Source organism: Carassius carassius, chromosome 13 (genome assembly GCF_963082965.1).
Source record: "Carassius carassius chromosome 13, fCarCar2.1, whole genome shotgun sequence".
Taxonomy (NCBI): Eukaryota; Metazoa; Chordata; class Actinopteri; order Cypriniformes; family Cyprinidae; genus Carassius; species Carassius carassius.
In genome coordinates this window covers 7,400,302-7,414,826 of record NC_081767.1, presented here as the reverse complement: position 1 = coordinate 7,414,826, position 14,525 = coordinate 7,400,302, and the positions used below count along the sequence as shown (strand labels likewise).

At 41.4% G+C, this 14,525-nt stretch overlaps 1 protein-coding gene across 7 annotated transcripts in view; it reads right to left on the bottom strand.

Annotated features, from left to right (window-relative positions):
- LOC132155896 (rho GTPase-activating protein 42) overlaps window positions 1–14,525 on the bottom strand; it is a 114,504-nt gene that overhangs the window by 5,804 nt on the left and 94,175 nt on the right. For 4 of the 7 annotated variants that reach the window (XM_059564660.1, XM_059564663.1, XM_059564659.1 and 1 more), the window contains 7 exons: window positions 13,363–13,437; window positions 12,541–12,625; window positions 12,286–12,344; window positions 12,072–12,177; window positions 11,515–11,674; window positions 9,578–9,728; window positions 8,962–9,351 (listed from right to left, as the gene is read on the bottom strand). In XM_059564660.1, the coding sequence (XP_059420643.1) occupies window positions 8,962–9,351; window positions 9,578–9,728; window positions 11,515–11,674; window positions 12,072–12,177; window positions 12,286–12,344; window positions 12,541–12,625; window positions 13,363–13,437 (1,026 nt within the window). Of the gene's footprint in view, window positions 1–8,961; window positions 9,376–9,577; window positions 9,729–11,514; window positions 11,675–12,071; window positions 12,178–12,285; window positions 12,345–12,540; window positions 12,626–13,362; window positions 13,438–14,525 lie in introns of all 7 variants that reach the window. The other 3 variants (XM_059564658.1, XM_059564657.1, XM_059564661.1) reach the window with 1 other exon arrangement.

Genomic DNA, 14,525 nt, shown 5'->3' with positions numbered 1-14,525 from the left:
AACACTATACCAATCTAAACATTTAGTCTTAGTTAACAGTTTCTCTTTTTTAAACCATGCAGTATTAATTTCTTTCAAACATTTACACATTTACCACATTAAATACCAAACAGATGAACAGACAAATGATTCAAACGAGAATCTGTGAAACAAGAGTCAACGTGAGCTTACCGATAGCCCGTCATAATCAAAGAAAAGAAAAAGTCCCAGTTCCTCACAGTGAATGAATTTGTGCCTCTGCCGACCTCTCTTCCCGTTGTACCCCAATCAAATGACTATCAAATGACTTTATGAACTACTTTACTTCTAAAATCGATACTATTAGAGATAAAATTGCAACCATTCAGCCGTTAGCTACAGTATCACATCAGACAGTGCACTATAGACCCCCTGAGGAACAGTTCCACTCATTCTCTACTATAGGAGAGGAAGCATTGTATAAACTTGTTAAATCATCAAAACCAACAACATGTATGTTAGACCCTATACCATCTAAGCTCCTAAAAGAGGTGCTTCCAGAAGTCATAGATCCTCTTCTGACTATTATTAATTCCTCATTGTCATTAGGATATGTCCCCAAAACCTTCAAACTGGCTGTTATTAAGCATCTCATCAAAAAACCACAACTTGACCCAAAAGAACTAGTTAATTATAGACCAATCTAGAATCTCCCTTTTCTGTCCAAGATACTAGAAAAGCTGGTATCCTCTCAATTATATTCCTTCTTATTGAAAAATGGTATATGTGAGGATTTCCAGTCAGGATTTAGACCGTATCATAGTACTGAGACTGCTCTCCTTAGAGTTACAAATGATCTGCTCTTATCATCTGATCGTGGGTGTATCTCTCTATTAGTTTTATTGGATCTTAGTGCTACGTTTGACACAATTGACCACAACATTCTTTTGCATAGACTTGAACACTTTGTTGGCATCAGTGGAAGTGCATTAGCATGGTTTAAATCGTACTTATATGACCGCCATCATTTCCTAGCAGTGAATGAAGATGTATCCTATCGATCACAAGTGCAGTATGGAGTACCTCAAGGCTCAGTACTAGGGCCGCTACTCTTCACGCTTTATATGTTACCCTTGGGAGATATCATCAGGAAACATGGTGTTAGCTTTCACTGTTATGCTGATGATACTCAGCTCTATATTTCTTCGCAGCCCAGTGAAACACACCAATTTGAAAAACTAATGGATTGCATAGTCGATATAAAAAGACTGGATGACGAGTAATTTTTTACTGCTAAATTCTGAAAAAACAGAGGTGTTAATTATAGGACCTAAAAACTCCGCTTGTAATAACCTAGAACACTGTCTAAGACTTGATGGTTGCTCTGTCAATTCTTCGTCATCAGTTAGGAACCTAGGTGTGCTATTTGATCGCAATCTTTCCTTAGAAAGCCACGTTTCTAGCATTTGTAAAACTGCATTTTTCCATCTCAAAAATATATTTAAATTACGGCCTATGCTCTCAATGTCAAATGCAGAAATGTTAATCCATACATTTATGGCCTCAAGGTTAGATTATTGTAATGCTTTATTGGGTGGTTGTTCTGCACGCTTAGTAAACAAACTACAGCTAGTCCAAAATGCAGCAGCAAGAGTTCTTACTAGAACCAGGAAGTATGACCATATTAGCCCGGTCCTGTCAACACTGCACTGGCTCCCTATCAAGCATCGCATAGATTTTAAAATATTGCTTATTACTTATAAAGCCCTGAATGGTTTAGCACCTCAGTATTTGAATGAGCTCCTTTTACATTATAATCCTCTACGTCCGCTACGTTCTCAAAACTCAGGCAATTTGATAATACCTAGAATATCAAAATCAACTGCAGGCGGCAGATCCTTTTCCTATTTGGCGCCAAAACTCTGGAATAACCTACCTAACATTGTTCGAGACGCAGACACACTCTTGCAGTTTAAATCTAGATTAAAGACCCATCTCTTTAACCTGGCATACACATAACATACTAATATGCTTTTATTATCCAAATCCGTTAAAGGATTTTTAGGCTGCATTAATTAGGTAAACCGGAAGCGGAAACACTTCCCATAACACCCTATGTACTTGCTACATCATTAGAAGAATGGCATCTACGCTAATATTAGTCTGTTTCTCTCTTTTTCCGAGGTCACCGTGGCCACCAAATCCAGTCTGTGTCCAGATCAGAGGGTCACTGCAGTCACCCGGATCCAGTACGTATCCAGACCAGATGCTGGATCAGCACCTAGAAAGGACCTCTACATCCCTGAAAGACAGCGGAGACCAGGACAACTAGAGCCCCAGATACAGATCCCCTGTAAAAACCTTGTCTCAGAGGAGCACCAGGACAAGACCACAGGAAACAGATGATTCTTCTGCACAATCTGACTTTGCTGCAGCCTGGAATTGAACTACTGGTTTCGTCTGGTCAGAGGAGAACTGGCCCCCCAACTGAGCCTGGTTTCTCCCAAGGTTTTTTTCTCCATTCTGTCACCGATGGAGTTTCGGTTCCTTGCCGCTGTCGCCTCTGGCTTGCTTAGTTGGGGACACTTCATCTACAGCGATATCGTTGACTTGATTGCAAATAAATGCACAGACACTATTTAACTGAACAGAGATGACATAACTAAATCCAATGATGAACTGCCTTTAACTATCATTTTGCATTATTGACACTGTTTTCCTAATGAATGTTGTTCAGTTGCTTTGACGCAATGTATTTTGTTTAAAGCGCTATATAAATAAAGGTGACTTTGACTTTGACTACTGAGTGTATTTGAAACACTGGACCAGGCGCGAGCTTCTAATTTCCCCAATTAAAATCACCTGGTTGAGCCCGCACCAGAGCGCGCACAGTCACGTGCGGGCCGGCATACAGAGCGCGCACAGGGAAGGCGGCATGTAGGAGAAAGAAAATGACACGTTGTACCACAACTACAGAAATGTACACGGAAGACAGCCATACCTCCACCGGGTTAGCGCGACACCTCCCACTCGATCATTACATGGCCATGCCTGGAAAGATCGCACTCTCAAGTGGGCTGGTCTCCGACCTGATCTTTCACTGGCACGAGGACCACAAGGCGCCGGACGTCCCGATGCAGAATGGTGCTCAAGTTGGGATCTCTGGCACCCGATTTTGGATTTCTCACCGAAATGCTGGAGCTTAGAGAGACCCTCACATAAACATCTCGAACAACACCTCTGGAATCAGGATTAACACCAACGACTCTTGCAAGTCTGAACTGCCCTCTCAGTGCATTTTGGTCACAGAGCCAAACTATGTCTCCAACGGCAACGTTCCTTTCAGCAGTATGCCACTTACTGCGAATGAACAGGTTCGGGCCAGCGAGTTGGCTCCAGGACTTCCAGAAATTGTTGACTATAGTTTGTACTTCTTTGAGTCTTTTGAATGGATAAAAAAATGGTGTAGTCGACAGTTTTGAAGTCTCCCCTTTGTGTGGCTCGACCAAGCAACAAGTTGTTCGGCGTGATGTACTGGATGCGCTCTTCTCGGCTCTGAACTCTGGCGTCGATGGGTCTCTCATTAGCAAGATTGGCAGCTAGCTGGAGCACAGTCAGGAATTCACTGAAGGTAAGGCCTTCCACATTGGTAAGACTTTGGAGGGCTCTTTTAGTGACTCTGACAGCAGCTTCGGCGGTCCCGTTTCGGTGAGGTGAATCGGCCGGGAGGATTTTCCACGTCCAGGTGGTCTCATTTCTGGCAGCATACTCTTCAAGCGACTCTTTGTCCTGTTGATTCAGGTAAGTATACATTTCTTTTAGTTTGACAAAGTTTGTACCAGGATCAGACCAGACTTTCCGGGGATGGCCTCGGACAGCAGTGAACCTCTGGTAGGTAAGCAGAAAGCTCTCTGTTGATAATGTGTTTGCTAACTCGACATGGACGGCTCGGCTGGACATACAGCAAAATACGACACCCCCTACTTTCATAGTTACTCTCTTCTTTACATCATCCTTCACATAGTAAGGTTCAAATAAGTCAACAGACGTGAAATCGAATGGTGCAGCAGGACTGGACCTCTCTTCAGGTAAGTTTCCCATTATCTGCTTGCAGGTTCTTGCTTTTGCTTTCCTGCAGAAGATACACTTGTCAACAACTTTTCGGGCAATAATTCTTCCTCTTATGACCCACGCCTTCCTTCTCATCCGCAATAGAGTTCCCGCCACTCCATCATGTCCCTCGCTGTGTGCTTCTCTGGCTAGCAGGGTGGATAACCAAGCTTGGAATGGTAGAAGAGGAACAGCTCTGTGGTCTTCTCCAAAGGTCTGGATTCTGCCACCACAAACCAGAAGTCCACTTGTCTGATCCCTGTAAACGACTAGTCTGTTTATTGTGGCACTTGGGAAGTTGACACCCTCTTGCGCTGCTAGGCAAAGGTCTCGGAACACGTCTCGTCTTTCGCTGACTTTAAGGACACCTGAGGATGGTACTGCCTCCCACTTTTCTTGGTCTCTGATCTTGGCACTCAGGAACTTTTTAGCTGCCCTCCAGATCCACGCCACAGTCCCGACCAACTTTCTCAGGTTGATGAAGTGCATCGACGAGCTGTCGAATTGCTAATCCTGCTGGTCTTCTGGACTCTACCCGGGCTGGATCGTGTGATGGATCTGTGCAGTCTTCAGGCGACTTCTGGTAAGTACTGCTACAAATGTCTTTTTCTGGATCTTTGTGACTTTGTCTCGGGCTTGGGCTGCAACCTCTTTAGCGGATTTCTTCGGCCACTCATCATCAGGAAGTTGGAGGAACTTTGGACCCGACTGCCACTCGGAGTCCTCAGTTAGGGCATCTGGATTGGCACCTCTGGTGATGATGTCTGCGATGTTTTCTAGCCCTGGAATCCACCACCAGTCCTGGACGTCGGTGCTGCTTTGAATCTCGCCAACACGGTTTGCGAAGAAGGTCTGGTAGCCATAACTCTCATGCTGTATTGCGCCCAGGACGGTCTGACTGTCGACAAGATGGTACCATTTCTCGACCTGGAGTCGGCAGTGTCTCTGGAAGTAGGCCTTGAGACGGGCTGCAAATACGGCTCCGCACATCTCAGCTTTCACAGGATCCCCTCTGTGGTCGAGAGGGGTCAGCTTGGCTTTGGATTCGACCAGTCTCACAACAACACCATGGCTGCAGCTCCAGCGAAGATACATCACAGCGCCATATGCGTGTTCGCTGCCATCAGAGAACGTGATCTGGCGAAGCGAAGTTGGCTCAGGTCAGCATATTCTTCTAATAGCTTTATGGCGTCTTCTCTGAGACTATCAGACAAGGCAGCGTCCCACGGGTCTTCTAAGCAGTACCTTACTGGCTTCTTGGAAAGCTCTCCTAACCAGAATGGCACCCTTTTGCTTGACAGGAGTCACAAGGCCGAGTGGGTCGTACAGGCCAGAAACTTGGCTTAGAAGCTCTCTTCTAGTGAGTGGATCTGGAGTTTGATTTCTAACTTCTTCTCTCAGCAGGTTTTGACCAAGGCGCATCTTCCTCCTTTTCTTTGAAAAGTTAACTGCAACCATGACATGAAGCTTGTCATCATCGACGGTGTAACCAAGGCCAAGGGCTTTGTTTTCATCTTCCATCAGCTGGTTTGGCAGGATCATAGTCTTTGGCTCTGTTCTGGGCATTTCACTCTTGGGATCTTTCCTCCCACTTCGAAAAGAGTAGACCCAGGGCTTCATGTAGAATCCTCCAGCTTTCAGGATGTGCTCGATGTTGGCTGTGAGGCATTTCAGATGGTCAAGGTCGTTGTGCGAAGTCAGAATGTCATCGACGTAGGCATCTTCTTCCAGCACGCATCTCTCTTCTTTGAAGTAACTGAATGAAGGCAAGTTTGCAGTCTCTCGCATGGCGACTTGGGCTATGCAACCGGCAGGTTTGTCTCCGATGTTAACTCTTGTGATGGCATAATCATCTATTTTAGTATCTTCACTGTTACGCCACAGAAATCTGTGCAGGTGGACCTCTTGATCTTCCAGCCAGACGGAGTTATACATCTTGCGGATGTCACCAAGGGCAGCATAGACACCAGTTCGGAACCTCAGCAGGACAGCTCTGATCGGGTTCAGAACATCAGGACCTTTGATGAGGATGTCGTTTAGACTGAGACCTTTGTACTTTTGGCTGCTGTTCCAAACTAGTCTGACTGGGGTGGAGACTGAGTGTGGATTTGGCGCGATGAGATGGCTTATGTACCACACTGGCCCAGTCCAATTCTGCAGGACGTCTTCAGACAGCTTTATTGCAGCCCTGTTAATCACCATCTCATGGATTTGCGCAGTATAGGCCTTCTTCCACTCAGGTTCTTTAGACAGCTGCCTCTCAGTTCTGAGGAATGTTGCTTCTACTGCTTTCTTGTTGTTTGGTAGAGTTACTGGATCTTCTGTCCACGGATACTTAGCGTGCCAGTGTGGTTCAGTGCTGTGATCATCTCCAGTTGTATATGTCAAGCCATTTCTCACGAGCTCCATCTCCCTTTCCTCTGCAAGCGTCATTTCTTTACCCCCTGGCTGGCAGTTCCCGCAGCGACACCCTCCACATCTTGGCTGGCAGGCGGCTCCAATACTTTCCCACCTCCACCACTTCAGAAAGTCTCTGCTGCTGATGGCTGTGCTAGACTGAGATTCAGTGTGATCTGGATAATGGCAGGGAGCTGGGTCTATTGCAAACTCTCGATACTTGACTGATGCGGTTCTCATCGATCTCGCGAAATGAGTCTTGGATGTGTGGGCCATCAGGATGACTTCCTCGAAGAGATCTGGATACGTGCCCCCGACTGTCTTCCCGAGAGCACCAGAGCACCAGGTCGCCAATAGAGCAGACTTTTTGGGTCACCAGCTGGCCTTCTTTGTGGCTGATCAGAAGCTGGATCTCTTTAGGTCTAATGAGGTCTTTGAGGGGAATATCAGGGAAAATCTCCTGCAGCTTATTAGGTGGAACATGTCTGTGCACTTCTGCAATTCTGTCAAGTCCGAAGCAGATCAGTTGGTGAGACTTGAGGGTCCCTCTTAAAGTGCTGATACGGATCTTGAGGAGGTAGCGCTTGGTTTCAACAGACACCTTCATCCCTCCGACGCAATGGACGATCAGTGTGACATCTTCACTGCGAAGGATCAGTTTGGGTACGGTTCAGGTTCAGGTACGGTGCACGTGTGTACCGAATGACCGAATGCAATATTTTGTATGCAGAACATATACATTTTCGTGTTTCCAAACGAACATATTAAGTGGCGGAAGTCTCCGCGTTCAGCGCAAATCCCGCCCTGCAGCTGATTCTAAGGCCGGCGACACACTGGCTGCATGGCGTGAGCGTGGCGTTTCTGCTGCGTGTCAGTAGCGAGACACCTGCTTCGCGTTTTCTATGTCTTTACAAACCAGGATCGTGCCTGACGCGGCGCTGGCGCGCTGCTGCTACTGTAGGTGACATAGAGGGAGGCCGCCGAGGCGCCGACAGACTTGGATCTTGTCTTCACGACAACAATATCTATACTTCATGTTGAGCATAAATATAAAGCCTACTGATAAAGGACACCGTCAACAGTATTGACGGCAAAATAGATTATGTTTGACAGGTGCAATATGCCGGTGTGTCACTGTCCTAAGGTTTTCAAAAGGCATCACGCGAGTGTGAACATCACTACAACTAGGAAAAAAAACGATTGTAATTCAAACGCAGCTCCCGTCGGCATTTAAACAGACCTTTGCTCTTAATTCCGATCGGTCCAACGCAATAACGAAATCTGAGCAGGTCTAAAAACTTAAACTGTTGATGCTGCACTTTACACTTTGGAAAAGTTATATATTTTTTAAATATAAGCAGGCCTACAAGCTGGGATTGGTAATACTGCACTGTAATCATAGTTATTTATGTATATTTTTCATTTATATTTTATTATATGATATTGGTTTGAGACTGAGAGTATTTTATTTAGTGGAGAACTTTGCAGCAGTATTTAATTTCTTATTCTTTTTTTATTTTATATATATTTTATTAAAAAGTATTTTAAAAAAGTGTAAACAAATTGTTAAAAAAAAGTTTATAGTAATAAACAACCTGCAGTTTAATGTTTGCATTTCTTTCCCTTACTGTATCGAAAATGAACCGAACCGTGACTTTAAAACCGAGGTACGTACCCAAACGTGATTTTTGCGTACTGTTACACCCATAATATATATATATATATATATATATATACATATATATATATATATATATATATATAATTTTTTTTTTCCCCAAAGAAGTCTCTTATGCTCAGCAAGGTTGTATTTACTTGATCACAAAATACATTATAAAAACAACAGCAATATTGCTAAATTGTATTGTTATCTAAAATAACTGTTTTATATTTCAATATATTTAAAAACATAATGTATTCCTGTGATGGCAAAGCTGTATTTTCAGCATCATTACTCCAGTCTTCAGTGAAATTATTCTAATATGCTGGTTTGGTGCTTAATTATTATTATTATCTAGTTGAAATCTATTTTTGTTGCTTAATTCTATTGTTACAAAACAAATAAATGCTGCTCTTCTGAACTTTCTATTCAAAGAATCCAGAATTTTATTTTAAATGATTTCCACAAAACATTAAGCATCAAAAACTGCAGCAAAACAGTTTTTAACATTGATATTAATAGGAACCATGATTTATAATTGAGCACCAATAACAGATGATAACATATGAGCAGCAAATCAGCATATTAGAATGATTTCTGAAGGATCATGTGACACTGAAGACTCCTGAAAATTCAGCTTTGCCATCACAGAAATAAATTACATTTTAAATCATATTACAACAGAAAACAGTTATTCAAAATAGTAATAATATTTCACAATATTTCCACTTTAACTGTATTTTTGATTAAATAAATGTTGGCTTGAAAAAAATAAAAGAGTCTTCTTTGAAAAAAATCGAAACTTTTAACCAGTAACTTATGTTTTTGGCCCCTACCTTCTATGATGTGTAAAGATCTTAGAGATGGGGCGTTCGAGCGGTTAAGCTGTGCTGATTTGATTCCTACTTCAGAGTGAGGAGCCTTTCTGGGTGCTGGTGAAGAACTGGCAGCAGCTGAAGCTGCGTTCACCCTACATGACACCTCCCAATCCACACGGCCCGTGTCCTCTCTTGAGCTGGAGTCTGGACTGCTGGTGCAAGTGGGGCCCTGCGGCTCGTCGGAGGACAGGGAGGAAGGGACATGTCGCAGGCCGGGGAAGGGGGGCTTGTCTTTGGGCTGTGGAGAGGAGCAGGTTTTGGAGGAGCTGTTCTGCTCTGAGGAGTGGGAGGAGAGGGAGTCCATGCTGCCGATTGGAGTGCTGCCTGAACTACTGCTGAACGTGTCACCTGCAGGGGGAGTATGAACATGTGCTGTGGAGACATATAACAGCTGAAACCTGATTTGATTTCCTAATACATCAGTCTATTTAAGCTGCATTCCGTAACTTGTTTAGGTTATGTTCAATTGACTGGTAAAAATATTAAAATGAATTTCTGACGTTAGCATAAAACACAGAGGATACTCTGTGCAGTGAATGTGAAATGTGAGGGTGACCGGTGGTGTGAGACTCACTGTCTGCATCTGCCAGGCACATTGAGGGTGTGTAGAGGCTCTTGGGCTTGCGTGGGCCAGATGAGAGACAGATGGCTCTGCTCCTGCGAGACTCCGAACGAGAATGAAGCTGTGGCAGGGGAACATTAGGTTCCGGCGCTTGATGAAATATCTGTGAAGACAAAAATAAAAGAATAATAATAATCATTTGATTCGGCGATGATGCATTCAATTGATTAAAAGTGACCGTAGACACTAGATTTCTATTTCAAACAAATGCTGTTCTTTTTGAACTTTCCATTCATCAAAGAATCCTGGAAAAGAGAACACATCAGTTTTCCCAAAAATAGATGTTTTCAACATTGATAATACTAAGGAATGTTTCTTAAAGCACTAAATCAGCATATTAGAATGATTTCTCAAGGCTCTTATGACACTGAAGAATGAAAATTCAGCTTACATGGTTCGCTCCAGGACTTCAATTTCACCAAGCAACACCGAGCGGGGACGGCCAACGCCAACACTGATGGACTCTCCCGGATTTGGGAAGGGTCCACTTCCCGCTGTCTGTCAGGGTCCACTCCCCGCCCTCCCCCAATCTCCCCGCTTCTCCATAGGAACAGGACGACGCTTTGGGGGGGTGGGGGGTGTCCCGTGAAACGTGTCCCGAGCTCTCGTCAGCGTCACCCTGGAAACTGAGCAGGTGCAGGTGTGCCTGCTAACCATCCCCGCTCGGTGTTGCACGGTGAAGTCCCGTGAAACGTGTCCCGAGCTCTCGTCAGCGTCACCCTGGAAACTGAGCAGGTGCAGGTGTGCCTGCTAACCATCCCCGCTCGGTGTTGCACGGTGAAGCGAGAAACAACCGCGTCACCCTGGCATTCGTCTCCTTGCCATCCACTGTAGGGGAGCGTGGTCGGTTATGAGGGTGAAGTGTCATCACGGGCTGAGCGGCCACACCTGTGCCCCATCGAGCTCTGGTTATTTAAACCCAGCAAACGAACACCGCACCTACGCACCAATTGGAGAGGAAGCCGAGCACCAAACCGCCTCACACCAACGCCTTTTCACCACCCTTTCCTAAATAAAATCCACCCTTCGGGGAACTCACCTGCATCTTCGAGTCATTTCCTTCTTCACCCCGCCACTATATATATATTCATTTTGATGTTTATAACTGAAAACTAAGGAAAATCCCAAATTCAGTATCTCAGAAAATTTTAATATTGTTCAATATTATAGACATCTACCACTACACGAAGACGTATGCAAGACATGGGTGTCAGCTGTTGGATTGCTTGTGTCAAGCCACTCTTGAACAACATGCCAGACCCAACAATGCAGAAGAGCTGAAGGCCACTATCAGAGCAACCTGGGCATTTGAAATATATCAGTCTGTGTGTAATGAATGAATATAATGTATTGTACAAGTACAAGTCATGGTATTCTAATTATATATATATATATATATATATATATATATATATATATATATATATATATATATATATATATATATATAAAACATAAAATAAACACAGCTTTGGTGAGCATACAGTACTGTCAAATGTTTTTGAACAGTTGCCTTTTTAATGTTTTTTTTAACAATTCTCTTCTGCTCACCAGAAAAATACAACAAAAGCAGTAATATTGTGAAATATTTGTACAATTTAAAATAACTGCTTTTTATTTGAATATACTTTAAAATTTTATTTATTCCTATCATTGCAAAGCTGATTTATTTTTAGCACCATCACTCCAGTCTTCAGTGTCACATGATCCTTCAGAAATCATTCTAACATTATGATTTGCTGCTCAAATAACATTTGACTGGAAGTGTAAGAGACTTCTTTTAAAAACATTAAAACATATTCTGAAAGTTAGTCTATATAGACATCTGCAGATATAGATACAGTATGAATGTATCATTTCTTACAGGGGTATGTTGTGAATTATCTTGCCTTTTCAAAATTTTCAATGAGAATTTCTACCACGACATTTTGGAATTTGATGTTCATCATGGCAGCAACTGTTTCTTCCTGTGAGCGCATGAGTGTAGGGCCAAAGATCACTCCCAGATTGGACACGGTCATCCTGTTGCTCTCACTGTGAGTGGACACACTGCAGAGACACACTTCAGTCAAATCCTCGAACCAATAACATACTTCAAATAATACTTCATTACCCCACAAAACTACCTGACACCAATGAAAACTTGCATGCAGGACAAGACTGGTCTAATGCAACCTAGTGCTAGTGCAACCACTAAATTTTAAGTGGTGGAGCCCACAGATCAAGTACATCTTGTTCTTGGTTAAGCTAACGTTAGTTAAGAAGTCTTGCGAAGACGCCAGCTCCAAAAACACAGCACATGCTGGTGATCAACAATCTCATTTACAACATTTTGCTCTAAATAACTCTACAACATATTACTTGAGACTTAAAATAAAGTGAGTTTAGGGAGAGAAAGGTTTTCTTTCAAAAGTAAAAAAATAAAACAGTCAATGTTCAGTCATACTTGAGTAGATGTTTGATTAATATCTCCAGCATCTCTTTGTTTTTGTCAGGTAGTTTATGCACCAGCGCGTGAACTGCACACACTCTGTAGTTCTGATCATCAGATTCTTAAAGAAAACAGACCAAATATACACCATCAACACAATCTCAACACATATATATAAACATATATAGGCTAGCTTTTCAATGTCTTAATGTTTAGCTTTAGAACTTACTGACAGCCAAGAGGAAGTCTGAGTGGAGCTTGTATGTCATGAGAGGGTCAATGAGACACCTAGTTGACGGAGACGAGAATAACATCTTGTTAGCTCTTCTCTCAGAAAAGCTTTTGGTTATTTTCAACTCTCTCAAATGGAGAAAGGTACAGTACACTCTATTTCAGTGTAATCTTCCCATCAGCATTCTGAATGTCCATTAGGAGTAATAACATCAGCCTGTAACCTGTAGCAAATCCTGAGGAACACACTAACCTCAGGTAATTTTTGAGGCCGCTGGTGATGGTTTTATTGTCCCAGGTATCTGGGTCCAGATCCATATCTGATGCTGCTTTGTGTGCTGTAATAGAAAAACAGGAACAAATGTGCAAATGCTGTAGTGATATGAAAGACCCATGGAAAACTGCTCATTCAAAAAAGTCATATTTCAAAAAAAAAAAAAAAGTTGCAGGAAAATGAAGGTAATTATTAGGTTTATTAAGATTTTTGCACTGTAACATAATTTTCATGACAGTTAAGCGCACTTATTTATTATGGCAATGATAACAAGGATTATTTAAATTACAGTAATGAAAACTGTAGGTGAAAATGTAAATAACTGTCAAGAAAGTTCTTTAATTTTCTTTAAAATAAATAAATAAATAAAATAATAATAATAATGAAAAAAAAAACATATTTATTTTTTGAGAATCTATCTATCCAGGAAAGAGATGTCCTTATGAAGGGGAGGGGAATATCATGTTTTTGAAAATTTAAAAGAAATATGATATTATAAACTATGTAAAATTCCATATATAAAATAAAAATTGTCAATTTTTGTTTCATGGTGACATGGTGTTTAAAGTTTAAGTTGGTCTGTGATACTTTTACACTTCAGACATTAGTTCACATCTTTCAGAACAAGATTAATAGCCACCAGATGTGACGTTAAGCTCCAACATAAATTCATTTGACAATGTTTTTGCAAGACTGGGGGACTGCTTCAGAGCGAAGGATTTTTGTGATCTGTCCTGAATCACACATTTATTTGTTTAGTTCTCGAGGCTAGCATTAGATGTGTAGAGTGAAGTAACTTACAGAAGACTGTGGACATGAGCTTCTGCACTTTTGAGTTTATTCCACCGACTCTGTACAAACCCATTGTGTTGAGCCCTGTTGAGAGGAGAATGTGTACAGTACATACACAAATATAAACACAACACACATGCATAATTTCTCTAAATTTTGAAAGAGACAGACCAAATGACTTATGAATGACTTTATCTGACGTCAGATATGACCTATTATACCCAGTGTTCGGGGTAATGCATTACAAGTAGTTACGTAATCAGATTACTTTTTCAAGTAACTAGTAAAGTAACTAGTAAAGTAACCCATTACTTTTTAATTTACAATAAAGTATCTGAGTTACCTTTTTAAAAAAAAGTAACACCAGTTACTTTGTTTTTCCATTTATTGACTGACAAGTCTCCTGTCCCTATATTGGGAGAAATCATAAGTACAGAGGGCGTTGTGTGCGCTTTCTGAACATGATATAGTTCTAGACTAAATGTGAATGTGCATTACCTCATCCAACTTGTAAAAAAACTAATTTAGTATTCATCAAAAGGAATTAAAACAGTGAAATGTAAACTCAGAATAAGACGCAAACCTGCAATAATTAAATATGTTAAATAACACATATGTATCTAATCCCATTTTATTAACTAATGTCTTTGCTGCTGACCTTTGATGATCCAGTTCAACCATACTAATAAGCAAAAATGACTTTAAATAAACTAACAATTATGCTTCATTGTTTTTTTGTTTTTTATTGCTGAAGAGTGTTGAACATTCTTCTTCTGTGTTCTACCGTACAGAGTTGAATTTACTTTTCCTTCAGTCTGAGGTTTATACATTACACTTTTTGGTGTGAAAGGGATATTTGCTATAAATAGAACTTCTTATTTTAAAAACAATCAAGCCCTGCTCATATTTAAAAAGTAAGGCAAATGTAATGTATCACATTACTTTCCATAAAAAGTAACTAAGTAACATAATTAGTTACTTTTTTAGGGAGTACCGGAATATTGTAATGCATTACTTTTAAAAGTAACTTTCCCCAACACTGATTACACCACATAAAACGCTTTTACCAACTGATTTTAAAAAAAAATCTTTTTAATTTTGACTACGTAAACATTATTAATCAATAATACAGGTGCATCTCAATAAATTAGAATATTGTGGAAAATTTCATT